The 23,954-nt window shown below is 41.0% G+C and overlaps 1 protein-coding gene across 1 annotated transcript; it reads right to left on the minus strand.

Annotated features, from left to right (window-relative positions):
• Positions 1–23: 23 nt before the first annotated feature.
• LOC137064515 (ras-related protein Rab-8B-like) lies at positions 24–22,721 on the minus strand. Its single transcript, XM_067435897.1, has 7 exons — positions 22,508–22,721; positions 18,627–18,687; positions 16,778–16,838; positions 4,130–4,207; positions 3,776–3,865; positions 3,479–3,595; positions 24–1,951 (listed from the first exon to the last, which is right to left on the minus strand). Exons 1-7 carry the CDS (start codon positions 22,629–22,631, stop codon positions 1,859–1,861), a joined length of 624 nt encoding a protein of 207 aa, XP_067291998.1. The 5' UTR covers positions 22,632–22,721; the 3' UTR covers positions 24–1,858.
• Between the last annotated feature and the right edge of the window lie 1,233 nt (positions 22,722–23,954).

Raw genomic sequence — 23,954 nt, forward strand, 5'->3', positions numbered from 1 at the left:
TATTTACTTTGGTTATAAGTAGTATAAAATCTACAGTTAATAAAACCACACTTCAAATTCTTGTTCACATTTTCTTTGTTAAGGTTTTAACATGTTTAAATGAGCACATAAACTTTTCAGGCAACAGGTTGCTTTACATGTCTCTTTTAAACAAACATCAGTCATACAATCACAAATACCAAAGAAAATACATGCATAACAATGGTCCCATCTGAATATCAGTGGTCATGACATATGCTACATTTGTCAAAGTAAAATGATGATCATCAAAACATTCTTTCGAAACACTATGGCAGTATCTGTCCAATTCAGATTAATGGACACAGATCCACAGGCTTTAATTAAGGTCCCTAATATCAGCACAAGTAGTCGGAAGAGATAATTCCCAAATGGGGACATTTTATTGCTGTAATCTGTACTACTTCTGACACAGCCTTTAGTGCAGTTTCAATAGGAGACCAAAATGTCTCACATAATTGAAAAGAAAAGTGCTGATTTACTGAAAATTAGCTGGATTCACCCTGGATCCTTTGACTAAAACAACTTACATTGACAGTACAAGCATGAAAAGCACTTAATACCACTTTTTGGCAACTGTTTTTTTTTTTTTTTAAGAGCCTATGGTGAAAGAAAAAATGTAAACAGTAAATCAAAGTTGCTTTTACAATATTAATACTCTATATACCATTATGCACTGGACATTTTCAATCAAAAAAATGAAAAAAGCGCTAAAAATGTGAGAAATATCAAATTGAAATACAAAACAGCTCCGTTTCTGTTAATGAATTTACATAAACATGCATCAGTGACTTTCTTTTTTATCATTCATGTTACAAAACATTATACTGTAGCATTGACACAAGGATCATTCACATGGCAAAGGAGCCTGTCTTTATGAAATTACATCATTTAAATGCTAGTTTAACATCATTTAAATAGTTAATTATTATTTTCAACAAACAAACAAAGAAAGTCGACATTTTCACAAATTAGTGCTGGATTGAACTTGAATATAAACCCTATATTTATTATAACCCTAAAGCTACGGATCTACAACACAGGCACAGTTTCTCTTATTCCCTTAATACTGTTGGTTCACAGATTTGACTGGCTATGTCAGACACTCACTTCCTATGGGTGACTGATTTTGCCAAGACGTGTTCCCTCTTTGATACCTGACCTGAAGATGTTCCTTCACCCATCATGCTTTGCAGCCATCATGTTCTATCTTTGCAACCTTCCAGCAGGTGGATTGATATCCGTCTGTGCTATACATGGACATGTGCCTATGAGGAGAGCTCATTGAAAACACATGTAAAGTGCTTTTAACCCACTAGCGTTTCAAAAAATGTATGTTTATAGATAGTTTAAATTATTATTTTTTTGAACCAGTGAAAGAACACAGTGTATATGCTGTATAAAAGACACTCAGGAACATATTACAACAAAACAGACTCGCTGACTAACTCATAAATATTGTACGCAATACATCTAAGCCTTCAGCAGCAAATGTTTTAAGCCAGCCCGTGCTGTGTCCATATAGAATATTTTACAAAAACATATCAAAGCCAAACCATTCATATTTGATCCGTTATCTTTTGACTCATCACGATTATCACCACACAACAAAGGAAACGTTTCCTATTGTGACACTACCACAGAGTGAACCAAATAAATCTCTCAAAACATCATCGTTCCTCTGTTCCATCTTGATATTAAGGGCTTGGAAACACGAACCTTCTTGAGCCTGATGGTCCAGCTCTTGTTGCAGGGGCTCGTGTGATATGTTATACCAGCTGAGCATTTGTGGCTGCCGCAGAGACACAGCAAGTGAACGTATCCACACGCTGCAAATCACTTACAGCAGAGCACACTTAAAGATGCTGTGCTTTTTGGAGCGCTTCTCTGATATCTTCACCGGCCCCCCACCATCTGCTTGACCACCATCATTCTAGTCAATAGAAAGGCAGAAACATATTAATTTTGCTTTGTGAAACCTATAAAAAAGAAGTTAAGATAATAATGTTAGGGTTGTAAAAAGACTGCAATATAATTAAAACCAAGACAGCTGTGACTTTTTGTTAGCCTAGAAATCTAGACGCACCCTAGCGGCAGCAAATTTAATCTGCCCGCAAGTGTCGTCTAGGAACTCTCAATACCCTTCTGAGCTGCATTCCTCTCAATCTGGACGTGCCAATCACATCGTGTATAGAGTCGGCGGGCGGGGCCATAATGATGACGGCCGAGTTGCGTTTGCTTGCTTCTAGTAAACACAGAAACTGGCGAACGGCGGGCTTTGAGAAAAGAACACAGAATGGCACTGAAGTCATTCTTAAGAAGGGAAGATGTGTTCGTAGATTTGTCGACCGGATACGGTGAATGTTTAATCTATCAACAAGCTTTGTTTCACCTTCGTTGCTCTGGTTGTAGCGCTATCCTATCGCGTGCAGAGGGAGTTTGAAAGACAACCGTTTATCCCGCCCCTCGGATTAAGCCCTGTCAATGGTGAGTTTCCAGACCAAACATCTTGATGTAGTTCTGGCTTGTCAGGCTAACTTTTTGTAGTTAATTGCCGAATTGATGTCAAACTAGCAGCAATAAAATAACGGGCCTGTTTTTTACTTGATAAAGTAGTTTGATCATTCTAACAATTATAAATGTTTAAAGTCATCTGATTGGTGTAATTATTCAAGATGTCCGTGAGGCGAGTGTGTTGGGTTCTTTAATGGTCTAACAAAGCCCGGCTCCTGACGCCGAAACCCCTCACGGTTGAGACTCCGTCCAGTATATGCTAAAGCCCGCCCACACGTTGATGTGATTGGTTACAAGGTCGTTTGTGATGTCAGAAACACCATTGATGTCTTTAGATCTCTTGAGTTTGCACAAGGTTAAAAACAACACAGACTTTCATTACAAAACTTGATTTTTTGACAAAACTTTAAAATGAGATAAATGATACAGTATCTAGTAATCCCTGAACTGATATCAAACTAAATGCAACACTTTATAAAGGTAACACTTTACAATAAGTTTTCATTTGTAACATTATTTAACTACATTAGTTAACATGAATTAACAATGAGCAATACGTGATTTATAAATACTACAGCATTTATTAATCTTAGTTCATGTTAATTTCTACATTTAAAATCAAAAGGTATATTGTTAACATTTGTTAATGTTAACATTTGTTAATGTACTGTGAACTGTCATGAACAAACAACATGTTAGTACTAACATTATCAAAGATTAATACACCTTTTTTAAATATATTGTCAGTTCATGTTAGCTAATGCATTACCTAATGTTAACAAATGACTTTATTCTAAAGTCTTACCATTTTTTTGTTTGTTTATTTTTTTACCCACAGTAGTGATTGTTTTAAAACGTGATTCTTTGTAAGTGTTAGACAATTAATAATAAATGATATCCAATGTAATGCATTTTGATTGGTCTCAGATTTACAAAAAACACTCACCATTTTTCTGTTGAGTCGAGCCATAATGTCTCTGCCAAGGGTGAAAAAGGCCTCTTCGACATTTACACTGGTTTTTGCACTTGTTTCTAGAAATTTGACCCCATAATCAATTGCCAGCTGGAAAAATTATTAACAACAATTAACAAATGTAATAAAAAATGATATCCAGTACCGCACAAAATAATACAACTATCATAAATAGGTAGTATTAAAATTATTTAGTCTTAAATTATTTCTTTTATACATCTATTTGTGTGGAATACTGTAAAAGCCTTGTAGAAATGAGATATATCTCACTTTCTCTCCTCTCTCTTTGGACACTTGTCTCCTGTCGTTCATGTCACATTTGTTTCCGAGGATCATCTTCTCTACATCAGATGATGCATGCTGCAATGAGTGATTGAGAAGTTTAGCTCTTAAAGTTGCAGTCAAAAAATGTGTCAAATAAATAAAAATATATATTTGATATACATTTATGGCATATACAAGCCTAAAATACAACAGCCCTCAATAAATTGGACACCAATCAGAAACATGGACTGGATCTGTTTTATAATGTAAATCATAAAAATTTTATTAAATTAACATGTAACCGTCGACCGAGCACTGCACACAAAATCTATATGTGAACATATCTCGATTTTCAGTTACCTCCTCAATGTTGCGGATCCAGTTTTTAATGTTTTCAAATGACTTTTCGCTGGTGATGTCATATACCAACATAATGCCCTGAAAAAAAGCCAGCAGAAATATGAAACTTATTACAAAAAATTAAATAAAAATGTCCTACGTATTTTTGTCTTGTTTTCTAGTACAAATATCTAAACATTCTTAAACCAAGGTGCAAAATTACTTTAGTTCACCCAAAAATTTAAATAAGCCCATGATTTACTCAGCCTAGACATTCTTCTTTCAGACGAATAATATCCAAGTTATATTAAAAATGTCCTGGCTCCTCAAAGCTTTATAATGGCAGTGAATGGTTAGGTCGTTTTTGAAGTCCATAGAAGTGCATCTATCCATCATATAACTGCCATATAAATGTAATTCAATTAATCATAAAATTACCCTGATATGTCACTAGACATTAAGACATCACGTTAAAAGCAGTCCTCAATTGATGATGATGTTGACATGTTGTGTTTTGGCCAAGCGGCAACCTCCCGCGATCTCTCTTGAAGCCAATACGGAAGTAATGGAAACTGCAATTCCTCAACTGGCCACTAGGGACAGGCTCCAGTAGGGAGCAGAATCTCATTGAGCCCCATGTTAAAATTCTCAACTTTAAAGCAGAAAAAAACATGTTTACAGCCTGGTACAAATTGTGGTTTTGGCTTTTAAGGCTAATTTTGATCTTCATGACAACTGTAAGGGGGGTGAATTTTTTTATAACTCATTCGTTTATGTTATATAAAGCCTTAAAGTTCTGCATAATTAAGGGCGTGGTTACAGGTGGATAGCCATTTATCCGCCGTCTATAGTTATTGCATCGCCTCACCTCAGCTCCGCGCACATCCCGCCTTTTTGCCCATTTTCTGTTATCCGGGAGTGACACGCGATGACTCGCTCACAAGATGGCAACGCCCAGCTCGACTCTACTTTAAGCTTCAGAACGGCTTATCGGAATCCTATGGGTGACGTCACGGACACTACGTCCATATTTTTTTACAGTCTATGGTTTTGGCCTGAAGCTCCACCCTCCACCTATCAGCCAATCATGAAATCAGTAGTGTTTCAGCATCCGGGTTGCCAGCTCTGCTCTAGTTACCACAGCTGCAGCTACAAACGCTCCTGCTGGATCCTACAGCCTATCTGGCAACCTCGAGTCAGGGGGAGGGGGAGAGGGGATAGTGATTGCAGTACCAGTTTTGGCCACATTCTTACATACACTTCCTTTAAAACTTTATAGACTAAAAAAAAACAGCTTCCGACAGTAGGCGGTACGCGAGTCGCCTGTGCTAAAAGAGTAACCCTTGAACCCTTGACGCATGGGTATTGACAAACGCAGAAGCGCAAAGAATAGAGCAAAACAAAACGTAGCTTCGGGGTTTACACTTTTAGCGTAAGTTGACTTGCGTATCGCTGACCACCGGAGCTGAACCGTGTGGAGCATTTATATGATGGATAGATGCACCTTTCCTCCGAAAAACCATTCACTGCCATTATAAAGCTTTGAGGAGCCAGGACATTTTTAATATAACTCAGATTTTATTAGTATGAAAGAAGAATGCCATAAACATTTAGGATGACTTAAGGGTGAGTAAATCATGGGCTAATTGTAATTTTTACACCCTTTGAGGGTTTGTTCACACTTGGTAGATTTAGTTTGATTAAAACAAAATCTAAAATGATTGCTCTGTTAGTACAGTTTATCTGAATAAGTGTGAATGCTGCTCTCCGAACCCTGGTGTGCACCAAACAGGTGGACCAAGACCCACACCCACACTTCCAGACAAACTGCTATGGTTCAACTGAAATGTGAATGCACCACAGACCATAGATATATCTAAACAAACCGGAAACAGGAAATTACCTCACAAGATGTGACCCTTAAAAGGACAGAATGCTCAAGGATACCTGTTTTTTCTTGTCTTAGGAGCTACGTTGCCCATTACAATTCGAGACAGGCATCAGAACCGTATTTTCTTGCAAATCTTTTTTCGTTTGTGTGCAATAGAGGAATACCTAGTGCTGTTTTGACTCATTTACACATTTCATAAGCTCAGAGAACATTCACGAGTTCTCGGCTGGTAAAATGTAACATCATAAGTGCGCACATAGGACAAGCACACAAACAAGTTTCTATCTTTAGGTTTGTGTTAAAAATGACAGAGTGGATGTTAAGCGAACCAGGACTAGATGTATCATTCTCTTAGGCGGCTTTTAAACTGACTGGGCAGGTCTCATTACTAGCCTCGCAGCATTGGTCTGGTTTTACAGTCAACTTCTATCGAACCCTGGCGCATTTTCCTTCAAGTTTGATCAGGCTTGGAGCTAAACTCTGCAGGACACTGGCCCTCCAGGACTGGAATTGCCCACCCCTGCCCTACATGCATTTTGTTGTATAATTTTCAGCGTCTAAAACTCATGCGCAGGTTACTTTACTTCCCGAACAAGTGCACCCGAGTCCAAGTTGCTTTCACATTCATGCAAATCGCGTCGCAGCTCCAGTGCAACTAATTCTGGTTACATCCTTTAAGATAACGGGGCAATTTTGGACCGATTTCTCCCTTTCCGACAAGCCTAAGTTAAGTCCTGATTATCTTGATGGTCCTACAGATTATATCTTATCAGATGTTCCTGTGGTCTGAGGTGTGTTAAAACTGACCGAATCTGGAGCCGCCCCGATCGTGAATCGTAAATATCCAACGTTGTGTGGGAGGAACCTCGAGGACAAACACGCACACGCTCTGGAGATTATCACATGAAAAAGAGCCGAAGGAAGACTCGCCCCCAGCTCGAAGCTGTAACATGTAATTGAGTCTCCACGACTTCATCTAAACATTTGTCTTTACTCCCTACGAATTTTCTGTAAAAATAGTCCATACACTATAAGTGCCATTTCTTCTTGCCAGTTGTCCGCCATGTTTGTTTACTTTAAAGTCAATTTTGACGTGAGAGATTTTGCTAGATTTCCTGTGTTCACTGGAATGGAATCTGTTAGTGTGTGGTCTGTTTTCCTGGTCTTTTGCATTTTGAAAATCTTATAAAATTTTGAAAATCTTTTAGTGTGGCCCAAGCTTAACCTCAGACCACCTCCTACAGGTAGTCTTGGGTTCGAGAACATACCTTTAGCACGCTGGACTACCTGTTCGAGACATGGTTCGCAAACCATGCCCCGTTTTAAACTGTGAAAAAGTGTGAAAAGCACCCTCAGGCTACATTCACACTGTCAGTCCAAATCTGATTTGTTTTTGTTGTTGGAATCTGATCTAAAATGATTGACTGGCGCTCTTCCGTTTTCCAGAATATCTGTATGGTTTCTATAGCAATGACGTTGCGTTAGTAGGCTGGTTTGCGTGGTTTTTTTTCATTCTGTGCTCTCCACTGGTTTCAAAACATGTGTCTGATATATAACATTATTTCTGTACTAAATTCCTTATATGGGTAGCTTTTCTATGTGTATTACGTAGTTGTGCACGTACTGCGCGTTGACGGCAGTTCTGTCATCGCGTCTTTGTTTACTTTCAGTTTCGTTTTCTGCCGTCATCTTCGATGAGTGATAAATGTGCGTGCATGAATGTAAGTTCATCCATCTTTGTATTTATCTGTTATGTCGCGATATATTAACCCTTTCATGTCGTGATAGTATATCTGATCATTATGACTTTGATCATATCGTGATTTGATGTGTCTGAGGCGAGTGATGCACAGTGTAATGCATGTGTGTATGTTTAGCGCCATTTAACGTGCTGTAGACAATACTAACGTATATAGATTATGTTTACTGAGGTAAATGTTTATGTTAATGTATGCAGACCGAATTTGATATATATTCTATTTGTTTATTGCAGACTAAACCACACTTTATCACTTCTGTTTTCTAATGGCTGTATGTTCAACATGTGAATGGTCATACTGACGAGATATAAACCAGTCAAACGATCTTCTGTCTCCTGTCACACTTCTTGCCGGAGTTCCGTAGTGGACTAGCACTCCACCTAACTACAGAATATATTAGTCCTTTACATTTGGTCCTTCGAGCCGGATGCTATAGCCACTACGGTGACATGGAGCCCCAGACACCGCATTATTCACCAGATACCACGCATTCTGCTCAACTGCAAGCCAGAGCTCGTCAGATCCCTTCGTATTTGCAGGCTTATGAGGTAGCCTTGCCCAAATCCCTTCTGCCAGTTTCTGGGCCATACGATCCATATCAGCAGCCGAAGATGGACCATGCAGCGGCATCACTGACCCTCAGTGGGCAGGCCGAGCCAGTCTCGACTGGGGTACAGCCGACTAGGCATGAGTTATCATCTCTGCAGTATGGACCAGATCCGGCTATAGTCCGTAGGACCAGTATAGACGCTGGGCTTAGTGGGCTTGTGGAGCAGCTAGATGTTATGAGATATCCTTCCTCTTCCCATTACACATCTCCAGTACCACATCACAGATATAACAGCCAGACAGGGTGTGAGTCGTTAAGTAGTGGGACTGTTTCTCCCTTCGGTGAGCGAATGGAACAGGTTCAAGCTTACTCACCACCTGTTGTTAGACCAAAGGTTACTGCAGCCCAAGCCATCCAGTTACTGGATTCGCAGCCACTCACTTCATGCCTTCGGGTACCCAAGGACGTTTCCCAGCAGTCGGAATGGTGGCAGACATCTCCAACGACAGCTTGTATGGTGTACAGCACACCTACCTCTCGACCCTTTATTCAGCTGCCAGCAGCGACCTACGTAAGGCAGACACCAGTGACATGTAGTACAACGTCATCTTCTGCTTCCTTTAATGTCATAGCATCTTTGCCGCAAACCATCACGTCAGTGAAGATACCTATATCCACGACCGTACGCAATGCTCTGGTGCCACCAGTCTACCAATTACAAATACCAGCACATAGCCAGGTCCAGTACCAACCAACACCTGTGCCAGATCTGTATCAGCCTTCACCCATGGTTACGGGATATTATACACCTCACCCCCCCAGTCAGTCTTCAGCGCAGAACTGGTATCCTTCTCCGGCAGCACACACTGGGCTGTTTCCGCCATCACACGCACGTCCAGTATGCCAGCCAGCACCTGCAACACCTGTGCTTCAACCAGTCCCAGTCCCATCGCTGCCAAAACTTGTGAATGACAGTGAAAGAGAGTTCACTGATCTGAAGATAGCTCTCGATAATCTGTTGAACCCCCACACTGAGCTCACAGAACACTACAAATACCGTGTGCTGATGGAGCAGTTGGTCCTTGATGAAGCTAGACTGATAGCCCAAGCATGTCGTCACCACCCTGCACCTTACACAGCAGCTATGGCAGCTCTGCAACGCCAATATGGCCAACCACACCAGCTAGCACAAAGTGAGATTGCAGCTCTACTGAACTCACCAGATATCAAGGCTGGAGATTCGAAAGCATTCCAGAACTTTGCTCTTAATGTTGATCTTCTGGTGGGTATGCTTACATCTCTGGAGGGACCACATGGAAGAGAGCTTACCTGTACCGGTCATGTTGACAGGTTGCTTAGTAAACTCCCTAAACACTACAGGGATAGTTTCATAGAGCACCTCCAGTTAAGGGGAAGACTGACTACAGACAATCTTAATCCATATAATTTGTATGACCTTTCAGAGTGGTTGAAGGTCAAGGCCGAAGCCCAACGGCTTTCATCAAAGATGGCTCAACGCTATCACACTGAGAAGGCTCCAGCTCCAGCTTCACGTCCAGCTCCGCATCCATCTATTATTAAGCCACGCACCCGGGCCATCTCTGTTTATCATGGAAGTAATCAGCCCAAGGAGGTTAAAGATGAACCCCTGTCATTACTGAGGTTCCTCCACACCAGCAACCGCTCAAAAGAACCCAGCGCATGTGTTTATTCTGTCACAGTGAAGAGCATTACCTCTCTCAGTGCAGTGAGATTTCTGAATGCCCACCTGAGCGACTTATCAAGTGGATTCAGGAAGGTAAGAGATGCTGGAAATGCGGACGCACCAGCCACAACTTTAATGAGTGCACTTTGAAGAAACCATGTGGGGAATGTGGGGACATTCATCTCCGAGTTCTTCACCGCATAGCACGACAAGGCCCAAGCATCATGCTAGTTACAACACCAAGTGACCGCATTTACATAACACCAACTAGCCATACAGGACGTGTTTTCCTCAAGGTTACCCCTGTGCTGCTGTGGAAAGGCGGAAAGTCTATACGAACCTATGCGATCCTTGATGATGGTGCACAGCGCAGCATTCTTCTTCCCGCAGCAGTCCAGCAGCTAGGTCTACATGGTAAGAGGGAGGTTATGGCCCTTCGCACAATCCGGCATGATGTTACCCAGTTGGAGGGACATTCAGTCCACTTTCAGCTCTCACCCCAGTGCAGACCAAAAGAGAGGTACAACCTTGCTGGGGTATTTTCTGCACCTCTTCTGACCTTGACTGAACAAACATACCCTACCAAGAGGCTTCAGCAGAGCTACTGTCACCTAAAGGGCATTCCTCTTCCATCATTCAGTAAGATTCAGCCCCTTCTCTTAATTGGATCCGATTACCCAAGCCTCATTACGGCAAAGGAGCCCATCAGATTAGGCCCAGATGGAGGACCAGCAGCTGTTCATACGCAGCTCGGTTGGGTTCTGCAGGGACCGGACGGGCTTCTTCCGCACCAGGTACCACCTCAACAATGTTTGCTTACTTCCCTTTCATCAGTGCGAGATCCTATCTTCCAACAGGTTGAACAGCTGTGGCAGTTGGACGTCCTTCCTTACCGCAATGAGAAGCTGGTAGTGCGTTCACGACAGGACCAAATGGCCATGGAGCTACTGGAGAGCAGAACTCAGCGTGTGGAGGTGGATGGGATCTGGCGTTATGCTACCCCCCTCATACGTACGCCAAATGCACCACCATTGAAGGGTACTAGGGATTCAGTTTTACCCAATCTCAGAAGCACGGAGAAACGCTTGAGCAAAGATCCAGGGAAAGCTAAGGTTTATGAGGCTGAGATCCAGAAGCTCTTAGATGCCGGATATGTAGTCAAGGTCCCGCCCGATGTTCTACATGCTGATAAGGAAAAGTGGTTCATTCCACACCATCTTGTCCACCACAACGGTAAAGACAGATTAGTTTTCAACTGTTCCTTTGTGCATCAAGGTCTCTCTCTCAACCAGCAGCTCCTTCCTGGCCCTTGCCTTGGTGCTTCATTACTAGGAGTCCTGATTCGATTCCGACAGTATCCAGTCGCTATCAGCGGCGACATACGTGCAATGTTTCATCAAGTGAGACTCCTGCCAGAGGACAAACCTCTTCTGAGGTTCATTTGGCGAAATATGCGAAAGGAAGATCAGCCTGATGTCTATCAGTGGGAAGTCTTGCCTTTTGGGACAACCTGCAGCCCATGCTGTGCGACCTTTGCACTGCAGAAGCACGTCAGAGACCAGCAGGCCGGTGACGAAGGAGTGAGGTAGTCCATAGGAAAGAGTTTCTACGTGGACAACTGCCTACAGAGCCTCCCCACTGTGGAAAAAGCCAAGCAGTTAGTCAACAAGATGAGATCCTTTCTTGCCTCTGGGGGGTTTGAAATACGGCAGTGGGCCAGCAATGCCCCCTCAGTTGTTGAGCACTTACCTGCAAATGCTAAATCAGAGAGTATAGAACTATGGCTGCAGAAGAATCATTCCGACCCTCAGGAGCCAGCTTTGGGTCTGATGTGGCACTGCCTAGATGATAGCCTGGGTTATAGGCACCGCCCAACGTCAGAGTGTCTCCCTACAATGAGGCATATTTACAAAGTCCTGGCATCCCAATATGACCCTTTGGGGTTCGTCAGCCCCTTCACCACCAGGGCTAAAGTTCTAGTCCAGAAGCTCTGGGCTAAACCAAGAAGCTGGGACGATCCCAACCTTCCCACGGATCTTCTTGAGAGATGGGGGTCTTGGGAACATGAGTTACCTAACCTCACTAAGGTAGTGTTCCCTCGTTGTTACATCCCTTTACATTTCAAGGAGGAGACATCACGATTCAGCTTGCACATTTTCAGTGATGCGGCTGAGGTGGCGTATGGAGCTGTAGCGTACCTGCTTATTGAGCAACAGGGTGAAATCCACACCTCCTTCATGATGGCCAGGTCGAGAGTAGCTCCCAAGCGGCAATTGACGATGCCACGGTTGGAACTTTGTGCAGCACTAGCGGGTGCACAGCTCGCTAAGCTTCTACTGCAAGAGCTGACCGTACAGATTGAGATGACGACACTCTGGACCGACTCTACTACTGTCTTGACCTGGATACAGTCGGAGTCCTGCAGGTATAAAGTCTTCGTCGGCACCAGAGTGGCTGAGATCCAGGAGTTGACTGACCGGCATTCATGGCGATATGTGGATTCAGCAAATAACCCGGCAGATGACATCACCCGGGGGAAGACACTTATAGAGTTGGCAAGTCCCAGTCGGTGGAATCAGGGACCTCGTTTCCTCCGTGGACCACCAGATCAGTGGCCAGCTATACCTCCGAGGGAGAATCGAGATGATTCCTCAGAAACCAGGAAGACTGTATTCTGCGGTTTAACTGTTGATAGTCAGAATCCACATGGGCTTGACGCAGCTCAATTCACCTCCTGGAAAGCCCTGGTTAAAGCAACTTACCAGTCCCTTCATGGGGCGGCTACCCTTGATGCAGGAACACCAAGCCCTGATTTTCGAAGAACTGAAGCAGCTATCCTGAGTCAGTCTCAGGCTGAGTCCTTCCCTCTGGAGTTCAAAGCTTTGGAGGCAGGGAAACCAGTTCCCCTTTCTAGTCGTCTGAACACCCTAGCCCCGGAGTTTGATCAGGCATTACGTCTAATTCGAGTTGGGGGACGACTCCGAAGGTTGGAAGGCCTGAGTTTTTCTGAGACTCACCCGGTAGTCCTAGACCCTCATCACGCCATCACTAAGCTCCTCATTCAGGACTTTGATGAACGCTTGCTTCATCCTGGGCCAGACAGAGTTTTTGCTGAGCTCCGTCGTTACTACTGGGTCCTGAGAGGTAGGCAAGCGGTTAAGCAACACCAAAGGGGGTGCATGCAATGCCAGAGGTGGAGGGCTAAACCAACAGTACCCATTATGGCTGACTTACCCTTGGCTCGCCTACGGCTTCAGCAACCTGCATTCTTTTCGACAGGTGTTGACTGTTTCGGGCCCTTCACTGTCAAAATAGGCCGTCGTTCAGAAAAACGATGGGGTGTGATCTTTAAATGCCTGACTACTCGTTGCATACATCTCGATCTCCTCAACAGTCTGGATACCGATGCTTTCTTACTTGCCCTGAGACGTTTCATAGCCCGGCGGGGTACTCCTTCGGAAATTCTCTCTGATCAAGGGACCAATTTCAGAGGTGCCGAAACAGAGCTGAGAGAGGCCTTCAGACGGATGGAGCCTCAACTGCAGGAACGGCTGGCTGACCATCAGATTGCATTCAAGATGAATCCTCCTGCGGCACCGCATTTTGGCGGCGCCTGGGAGCGTGAGATCAAATCTGTGAAGTCAGCCCTACAGGTTGTTGTAGGAAGTCAAACCCTGTCTGAAGACGTCTTGCAAACTGTGTTAGTGGAGATAGAGGGTATCCTGAATAGCAAGCCACTGGGCTACGTTTCGTCTGATGTAGCCGATGTAGACCCAGTCACACCCAACTTTCTCCTTATGGGGCGGCGGGATGCTGCGTTACCCCAAGTGGTCTACACGCCAGAGCCCTTGTCCAAGCGTCGATGGCGTCATGCTCAGACTATAGCTGATCACTTCTGGGTGTACTATACCAAACATTACCTCCCTGACCTTCAACAACGTCTTAAATGGCAGCGTGAGACCCAGGATCTGACAGAAGGTACTGCGGTGATGGTGGTGGACTCACAACTGCCTCGTGCTCACTGGCCCATTGGTAGGATTGAGAGTCTGGTGCCCAGCGAGGATGGCCATATTAGGTCAGCAAAGGTCAGAATAAAGGATCGCCTGTATCTTCGACCTGTGGCTAAGCTAGTTCCACTCCCAGCACTCCCGGACGATGATGATACAAACGTTAAGAACTGAGAAATTTATATGTTTTGCATATTAGCTATGCTAATCTGGGGGCGGCTGTACTAAATTCCTTATATGGGTAGCTTTTCTATGTGTATTACGTAGTTGTGCACGTACTGCGCGTTGACGGCAGTTCTGTCATCGCGTCTTTGTTTACTTTCAGTTTCGTTTTCTGCCGTCATCTTCGATGAGTGATAAATGTGCGTGCATGAATGTAAGTTCATCCATCTTTGTATTTATCTGTTATGTCGCGATATATTAACCCTTTCATGTCGTGATAGTATATCTGATCATTATGACTTTGATCATATCGTGATTTGATGTGTCTGAGGCGAGTGATGCACAGTGTAATGCATGTGTGTATGTTTAGCGCCATTTAACGTGCTGTAGACAATACTAACGTATATAGATTATGTTTACTGAGGTAAATGTTTATGTTAATGTATGCAGACCGAATTTGATATATATTCTATTTGTTTATTGCAGACTAAACCACACTTTATCACTTCTGTTTTCTAATGGCTGTATGTTCAACATGTGAATGGTCATACTGACGAGATATAAACCAGTCAAACGATCTTCTGTCTCCTGTCACACTTCTTGCCGGAGTTCCGTAGTGGACTAGCACTCCACCTAACTACAGAATATATTAGTCCTTTACAATTTCTGTATGACTTTCAGCACGTTTCCTATAACAACATCTGACATGTTTACATTTTATATGTTGTGAGGAAGTCACTTAAACCATGCAATATCAGATCAAACTGCCAAACTGAAATGGATTTGCAGAAATGCGATTTGAATAGAATTTTCAAACCATATATGAATTTTTTAAAATTCCATGTGAATTTTTTTGCCGTCCACACTTGCTAAATGTGATCGGATTTCAAACGGATATGCACAAAAATTCTTACTGGGATTTGTACTGACAGTCTGAACAAGGCTTTAGTCCGGAGTCCGGACCAAAAGGTCCAAGAGAACTACAGGTGTGAACATACTTTTGTCTTGTATAATGAAAACTAGATCAAAATTAAGTGTTTATTTGTCTGACAACATTCTTGTGTTAAACATTAACTCACTTTTTTATCTTAAAGCTACATTGTGTGATATTTTCCCCCATTTAGCGGTAAAAAGGTATTTGACCATCCAGTGAATATTAGTTTCTGTTCCTCTCAATTCCAATTTCGTTTTAACTCCTACGGTGGCCGATTTAGCGCAAGATTAACATGGCAATCCCCCTCTTCTCATTCGACACGGTGCCATCGAGTGTTAAATGGTCATAAAACCCTAAACCAAATTTACTGCGATTTTAACGGAAGTATGTGTGTTGAACATCATGGAAGACAATGTTACCATCTGTTAGTTTTGAATGTGGGAGGCAACTAGTTAATTTGAAGCCTTTTTGCTCTATTTTCAACTTCCTGGTTTAAATTTATCTTAATGTCAATGTCATAGGTTGTGACGGTTTCTTGTACAATGGGACGGCGATGACTCATCACTGTCTTATAATTATTCACAAGACTGTGTCTTTATCCTATAAGAAGATGTGTTGCTTAATTCATGACAGCACGTGCTTAATTATTCATGACAGCACGCTTTTGACAGGAATTTTCCTCTGACAGACGCAGCGGCGCTGTGAGATTGCATACAGTAAGTGAGATGCATTAATGGATAAAAAACGAGTGGTTTTTTCCACTTTGTATGAGTGTCTGCGTTGCCTACCTTCTCTTCAATAGATCCTGAGTCTTCACGCAAACGCGATTCATCCGCACTGTGAGTGTAATTGCTCTTCACGACTATTTAACCGACCAAACGGCTTATAAAACTCCACAAAATAAGCCTCAAAAGTTATCAAAGTTATACAACAGCGTGTTCACATATATTTTCGAAGCAGAGAACAAATTGCGAATGGCTGTGCATTAAATTGTGCATTGAATTACTGTTGTCACAGGATATATGTATTTGTGTGGTGAGCTTACAAATCCATGTGTATATTGTGTTGCATGTAACGTAATGGTCATTTGCAGGGTGCATTTGTGGGAAGCTTTGCGGCTTTTAATGAGAGCAAAATAAAATGGTCTGAATCAGAAAAAGCCGTTGCTGTGCCGTCACCTGTCAGTCTCCCCCCCCCTCCCCCCCCTCCCCCCGTCGCTAAACCACGCCCACTTTGATAGCATTTTTTAAAACTGTGGTGAGAACTGACTGCTGCTGAAACAGGGGGTTTCATGACCCTTTAAAACGCAAAAGGCGTTGATTTTATGGGTATGTCCCTCTTTGGCTAATGTACTTTCAAGATGGAGGGGCAACATGGCAACCGTCATTCGAACCCCTCACCCGTATGTATTTTCAATGGCATATTATAAACTTACGAGAATACTTTATTACTTGAAAGAAGTAAATATACATTAATGAGCACATATATTTTTGAAAGAACTTTTAGCTAAGACTAAATTAAAAAGTTAAAAGTGTAGCTTTAAGAAAACAAGACTTTTCAAGTAAATGTATCTTGATTTAAAATTCTTAGATGTTTGTAATGGGAACAAGACAAAGACACTAAATAGGACATTTTTTTGCAGTGTAGTAACCAGTCTTACCATAGCGCCTCTGTAATAAGCCGTGGTGATCGTCCTAAATCTTTCCTGGCCTGCCGTGTCCCTGTAAAACAACCAGACAGTCACACGCAAATACGCATCCTTACTTCATTCTTTCCATCTTTTGTCACCTCGCTCAACCTCAACACTTTACATTGGTTTGCAGTGAATCCCATCCTGTTCTATCCCAAATGTTAATAGAAACATCCTGTAGAATGTGCAGATAGAGGGAGAGGCACGGATGTTCGTGACACTATTGTCTGCACGTCTCATCCTTCATTAATCTGCTGGTCAGAGTGTGTGAAAATTATAACAGGAAGAATAGCCACAGTGTGATGCCATTTCCTTCTTACTTATCAAGAATACTCAATGACCATTATAAATATTAGCACTTAAGGATCCCAAAAACCTTCTTATAGTGCCCAAATATTAACTAGCATTTTACTAGCTTGTGAACTGGTTTATTTAACCAGTTTTTTATTCTGTTTTGACATATTTCCAGTTAGAAAAAAAATATTTTGAAAGACTTATCTATTAGAGCAGAAAGAGGAATCTAATTAAGTGCAGAAACTTTAGACTGGGTAAACCCAGCCTGATCTGCCAGTGATTTGATTTCACCCTGCAGCTCAGTCTGGAAACCTGTACATTCATTTCTACTGCTTCTGTTACACTTTTGTGGGAACCAATCACAGAAAGGCTTATCCACCTGGCGCGCTATTGGCGGGTTTAACGGATAGAGAAGCAATGGATCGATGCCATTGATTACGCCTCTTGTGGTCTGATTGGTTGAAGAAGAACTATCCAATTAGTCATTTGAATAATGTTCGTTGATCACTTCTCTTGTGCAGGAGACTCCCCAGACCAATGTTTAATCTTAAATTGAGCTTGGTCTGGTGATAGCCAGACAACAGAAACTTAACTACATTTCCCATAACCCATTGCTTGGACTCATTATGGTCTGATTAATTCCACCTGTGTGTGATTAACCTAATTCGCTTACTATCTGTGTTGAATGTTGAAAAGAGTATTCCAAAGATAACCGGATGGTCTACTATTTACGGTTAGAATTTGAAGATTCCGGTGCAGATCCATGCATTCTGACAGATATTCCCCACAACTTTTGAGTTGGACGAGAGGATTCGATTAGAACTACAAACATGGCAAATGTGCGAGTCTGACAGTTAAACCGAGAGGTTTAGATAAAGGGGTTTGAGTGAATAATTATTAGTCTCTAAACTGACAAAATTATATTTTATCTATTTCATCTATTCTATTTCATCTTCCACAGGATTGAGAACTTTTGTAAGCACGTTTGGCCATTAACATTTGAACATAGTACCATATTCAAATTGCAAACACATGAGGGGAGTCACCAGATGAAAGACCCACGACTGGCAGATCAACGTGCTACTACAGTTCTCGCTGATATGGCAGGAAATTAAATTAAAATGAATGTGGAGGATTTTAACTGTGACAAGGCGATTGACAGGGCCGTTTAAACGGTCACAGGATGCACGTAACAAAGCGTCAGAGCTGTCCTTTAAAGATGATGAAGTAGTATGTCCTAAAGCTTGCCTATTCTGCTAAAAAAAATTATTGACAAATTTCGTATAAGTAGGCAAATTGGAACGCAGCATTTGTTTTCACACACACATTGCGAAATCTTGCAAGAGTCACACTGCCTTTCTGAGCACTCTCCCTCTTATTGCCTGTTTTATGGATTATGATTCTGGATTACCCAAAAAAAGCAGCATTCGGATCCTCAGCCGTGTCAGAGCAGTTTGTGACAGACATAACAGGATATATAAAACACAACTTAGCACTGCATATTAATGGCAAACAAACGGCTCACCATATCTGCAGCTTGATTTTCTTGCCGTTCAGCTCGATGGTTCTGATTTTGAAATCAATTCCTGGCAACAGAGAAAAAGAGAAACATGGTCAGATCTACAGTGACTGGCACCACATGGACTCAAAGGTACAATCAATGTTGCACTGCAATGAAGATATAATGAGCTATTTCCAGTTCCTGGGGATAAAATGCTCCTCTTGCCTTTTTTCCCCCTGCTGGTTAGTGGAAAATTACTTGTTGCTTGTATCAGACTGCCTTGCTCACATAAATGTACCACGTAACAAGGTTGTTCTCTGAATCTCTGTATATCTGACATATTAAACCTATTGATATTGTAACGCGATGGTTTCCATTCAAGAAATAAATCAAGATGGAGGATTTCTAAGCTCAATTATGACACAAATTCAGTAGAAATTCATCAGAATGTCTAACACTCAATATAACAAGTCAAACAAGTGGTTTTGTGGTGTGGTTTTCCTGTGGACAAACTGTCTAATGCTACAACATTATAGTAGTTCAAGATCTGAACTTGTAACTAAGAGGTTTATACTAAAAACGGTTCTTGTATTACGCATAAACCTCATTACAATTTTTTTTTAATTCTCTGAAAATAAGACCTTTTGCTTATGTCATTTTGGTATACAAATATATTTATCTTGTTTTGATGAATTTTAGATGTGTATACTGTAAAACAAGACAATAATACGGACTTAAGTCTCATTCACCTTAAAAACCTTCACTACAAAGTTAATTATAACAAAAAGTCCACGTCAACTCAAAATAATGTTCTGTTTATTATAAGCACACGCTGCAGTTGTCACCTGTCGCTTTAAATGCTCAAGCTCTTTAAAGCAAGATGGATTCTGATTGGCTGTCAATGTGTTTTATCGTTCATCAGCTGGGAAAATGATTGTGAAAGTGATTCCAACGATATTGTTCCTCAGTGACTTTATTGTTTTAGTTATGTTGTGTTAAGTTTACAACGATATGAAAAACTCTATCTGTATTGCTATCATTATCAATTATCACTGTTATCATCCTGGGTGTGAATGGTCCTTAACAATTTTTTGCAGAGTAGTGACAAGAATGTCATATTTGGTTGACTTGAGCAACTAGAAAATGGCCTCACACCCAGAACACCCATACACCACTCAAACATGTTGCACTTCATTGGCATTTCAATCAATGAAACATGTTTATTACATTTTAGGGCTGCCCCATAAGAGTCGACTAAACATTAGTCAACAACAAGAGGCTTAGTTGACCAAGATTTTATTAGTCAGTTAGTCGCAGAAAAAAAAAATCTCCACAGGAAGTGGTGAAGTCATGTCCGTGGATTTGGCCCTGTCCCAAATGGCACACTTCATGAACACTTTCGGTCTTGTGGACTTACAATGGCCGCTGCGTGCGCGTGTCCGTTAAGTCCGTGAGACAGCGGAGTGTCCCATTTGTCATTTAGGTCTCAGAAGGGATTATTATCAATATTATCCTGTTTGACACTGTGAAGCTGCTTTGACACAATCGTGATTGTAAAAGTGCTATATAAATAAAGTTGATTGATTGATTGAAGGGTGCTCACAGGCGCCCCCCTTTGAGGTCGACTTCTGCCGAGCCAGCACTGGTGCAGGTTACGCAGCGGAGTCAAAGGCAGTCTTCTTCCCGGCAGTCAAAGCGGCATTACGTTGTGAAAGTTAAGACTTTTTATCAGACCGTGAGGGTTTAGGGTGCCATTTGGGACAGGGCCTTTGTAGTATGTCTGGCAGGAAGTCCAAACGTCCGCCTTACATCCATCAACCTCAAATATGGCTTATATTTGAAACATGTCAGCAGCATTGTCAACTTCATCTTTGCAGTCGACGCTGACTCAGAATAGTTTATTAATAAACAATTAAAATGACTCCATGCTATTTTATTCTTAACAGTGCTTTGTGGCAAGCATATCCGCCCCCTAGTATTTAAGTACTTTAATTCATATAAACGTGTGATTAGTCGACTAAATTACTTAAATGAGCGACTACTAGTCAACTAGAAAATCTTTAGTCAGAGGCAACCCTATTACATTTACATTCACTAATTTATCAGATGCTTAGCTACAGCTAAAATGAGGAACATGACAAGCTATTTATCAATCAATCTAGTTAGGCAATATCACAACCCTCAGAGAAACACACACACACACACACAGGGTCACAGGAAGTGGAGGTGGGCCGCGCTCAGAGAAGTGTGGGGAAGTATGCAGAGTGGCCACAACTGGGGTCATGGACGTCCTGGCACAAGAAAGCAGATGCCAGTCAAATGCTCCACTGCATTGGCGGAGGAATGCTGAGATGGGCTGAGTGAATATCACGAGAGCATGATGGAGATTCAAACAGTACAGCCCTCTGTTCACGGTCAAGTCTACTATGACCCCACACAAAGGCACCATACTTTCCCCAGCACTCCGTCCTTACGTTGTCAACAAAATAGTGTTTATGACAGAGTGGTCTTAATCATTTCAAACTTCTAAAATCTCACAAAAGAAGCAACAAAAAAAATTCAGGTAAATTGCTGTTTTGTCTCAGAGAATGTGCTGGTTTTGCAGATAATTGGATGTAAATACAAATGAAGTCTGAAAGAAAGTCAAGGCTCAGAGACCCTATTGCAAGACAGCATCGCAAACAAAGGCAGAGGGGGCGGTGACGTTTTAATCAGATGGAAAAACTGACAAAGGAAATGACTAAACTCTCTGTGCAGGCAGACGAAAGGCAACTGTGCAGCTTTCACACACACAATGCCAAACAATTATTTCCTTACTAAGTATTTTGTATGAAAAAATCCTTAAAGCAAGATAAATGTTTGTGAGATGTTCAATAGTATAAGATATTGACACATCCTTTCATTCTTTGTATTACTTTTTCTTGTTATAATTATAAGTAACAATTTTATGAGGTTTATTTTATGGAGTATATTTGAGAAAAGCTGATACGTTTATTTAAGCCTTTGCCATGAAAATTTCACACTCATTTGTCCAGTATGCATATGAAAATTATGTTATAGCATCTTAAGTTTTCTGCATCATGAGGAAGCAGGTTCCTTTATTTCTCACTGTCAAAGAATAAGGACTGTCATCATATGGAAAGCAGCATATGGTCATGAGGTTTAAAATTGAACACTTCAACAAAACATCTAAAAGCAACTTACTGAGTGGCTTGAATCCATCAGGATTATTATATAACGCAATAATACAGTTCATGTTTCTCTTGTGTAGACTCCTGTATAAACTTGTGAGGCTATTAGTGAGCCGGGGTTGACAGGTTAAAAGTAGATACAGCTGTGGTCAGCAAAATATGACTCTCACACCTTCACCGACAGCATTGTTACTAGAGTATCTATATCTTTTTATATGTTTATGTATCTATATATGTTAGTTCATACTAGTTTTCAATATTAGTAGTGATTTGGATATACATTTATAACATTTACAAACAAATAAAAATAGATAATACATTTAAATTATATCAAATAAACTGAAACCATTTTATAAAGAAATGATATAAAGAAAAAATGATAAAGCATTTTATAAAGAAATATATAATGAACATATATATATATATATATATATATATATATATATATATATATATATATATATATATATATATATATTCGTCTACATAAGAAGCTAATCAAAGGCCTATGCATGTTTATATAAATCCAGATGGTTACAAAATAATCCCATTAACTAAAATAAATGAAAAAACACAGGAGCGTTTCCTACTTTATCATTGTAAATGAAACTAGAAAGTTAATTATTACAGTGTCACTGTATATGAACACACTATTGTCCTGCATATAACGGGACACCGTCCAATACCTTCTACCCAGATCACCGGTGAACTGACCGATTGTGGAGATGAAGGTGGTGTTAAAGGCGTCCTCGCTGAATCTGAACAGCAGACATGTCTTTCCCACTCCGCTGTCTCCAATTAGCAAGAGTTTGAAAAGATAATCGTAAGTCTTCGCCATTTACCAAGCCGGTATTTCCTTTATGAATGACAGTGCACAGTTTCCCTTGTTCATGGCATTGACACAAAAATCATAGGGTCTCGAGCGAGGGCGGAGCCTCGTTGTGTGACGTCAGCGCGACGGCAACTGCGCGATTGGTCAATGTAGTTTCTAGGAGGACACCATGCTCGTCTAGAAGCCCACAGATTACGGGTCGTTATCAAGCAATGCATATTATGCAACAAAAATAATGAATCTAGTGTAGCCTAACATTTTTAAAGATTTCATACAGGTATGGATAGCCTAACCTACTAAGTGTAAGAGGGATTTTTTTTTGTCTTTGGGAAACGAAAAAAAGAAAGAAGAAAGAAAGAGAAGAAAGAAAGAAAGAAAGAAAGAAAGAAAGAAAGAAAGAAAGAAAGAAAGAAAGAAAGAAAGAAAGAAAGAAAGAAAGAAAGAAAGAATAAAATTAATTTCGGATTTAACATCTGTCATTTGGGATTCAATAGACCTAAGGATGATATTTTTTTTATTTATTTTTTTTCTTCTCTCTCTTTCTCCTCTTCTGTAAGTGTATGTATATCATTGATCCCCTACCTTGTAAAAGTTATTATTTTGTAAATTTGCAATTTTGCTCAATTAAAAAAAAAAAGAAAAAAGAAAAAAAGAAAAAGATGATATCAGTTTTTTTCCACAAGAACAGTTTTAAAAGAATTCACATCTATCTTTGTGCTCGCTAGGGGCATTTGGGATGTCACACGACCAGATGAAATAGTAGATCACAGATAACGTTATGTAGAACACCGATATATAGTAGATGCACGTCTACTCAGAGTCCGTAAACGTTTCAATAAAATAAATAAAAAAAAGAACTTAAAGTAGGCGAAATCAAACAATGAAATGCGTTTCGTTGTGGAGAAGGTGCTGTGGACACTGGTAGGAAAGCTCTCTCGAGGAGCGCTGAGAAATGTCAGGGTTGCCAGTATGGGAAATTTTACACCATATCTGTTAACAATTTGTAATTATACAGCTTTATCATTTTAGATAGATAGACGGACGGACCTTTAATAGATAGATAGATAGATAGATAGATAGATAGATAGATAGATAGATAGATAGATAGATAGATAGATAGATAGATAGATAGATAGATAGATAGACAGACAGACAGACAGACAGACAGACAGACAGACAGACAGACAGACAGACAGACAGACAGACAGATAGACAGATAGATAGATAGATAGATAGATAGATAGATAGATAGATTAAGTATTTACTAACTGTTCTTGATATACGGGGGGGGGGGGGGGGGGCTGATATCATCATTTAGTCACCACGTCA

This window comes from Pseudorasbora parva, chromosome 25 (genome assembly GCF_024679245.1).
Source record: "Pseudorasbora parva isolate DD20220531a chromosome 25, ASM2467924v1, whole genome shotgun sequence".
Lineage (NCBI taxonomy): Eukaryota > Metazoa > Chordata > Actinopteri > Cypriniformes > Gobionidae > Pseudorasbora > Pseudorasbora parva.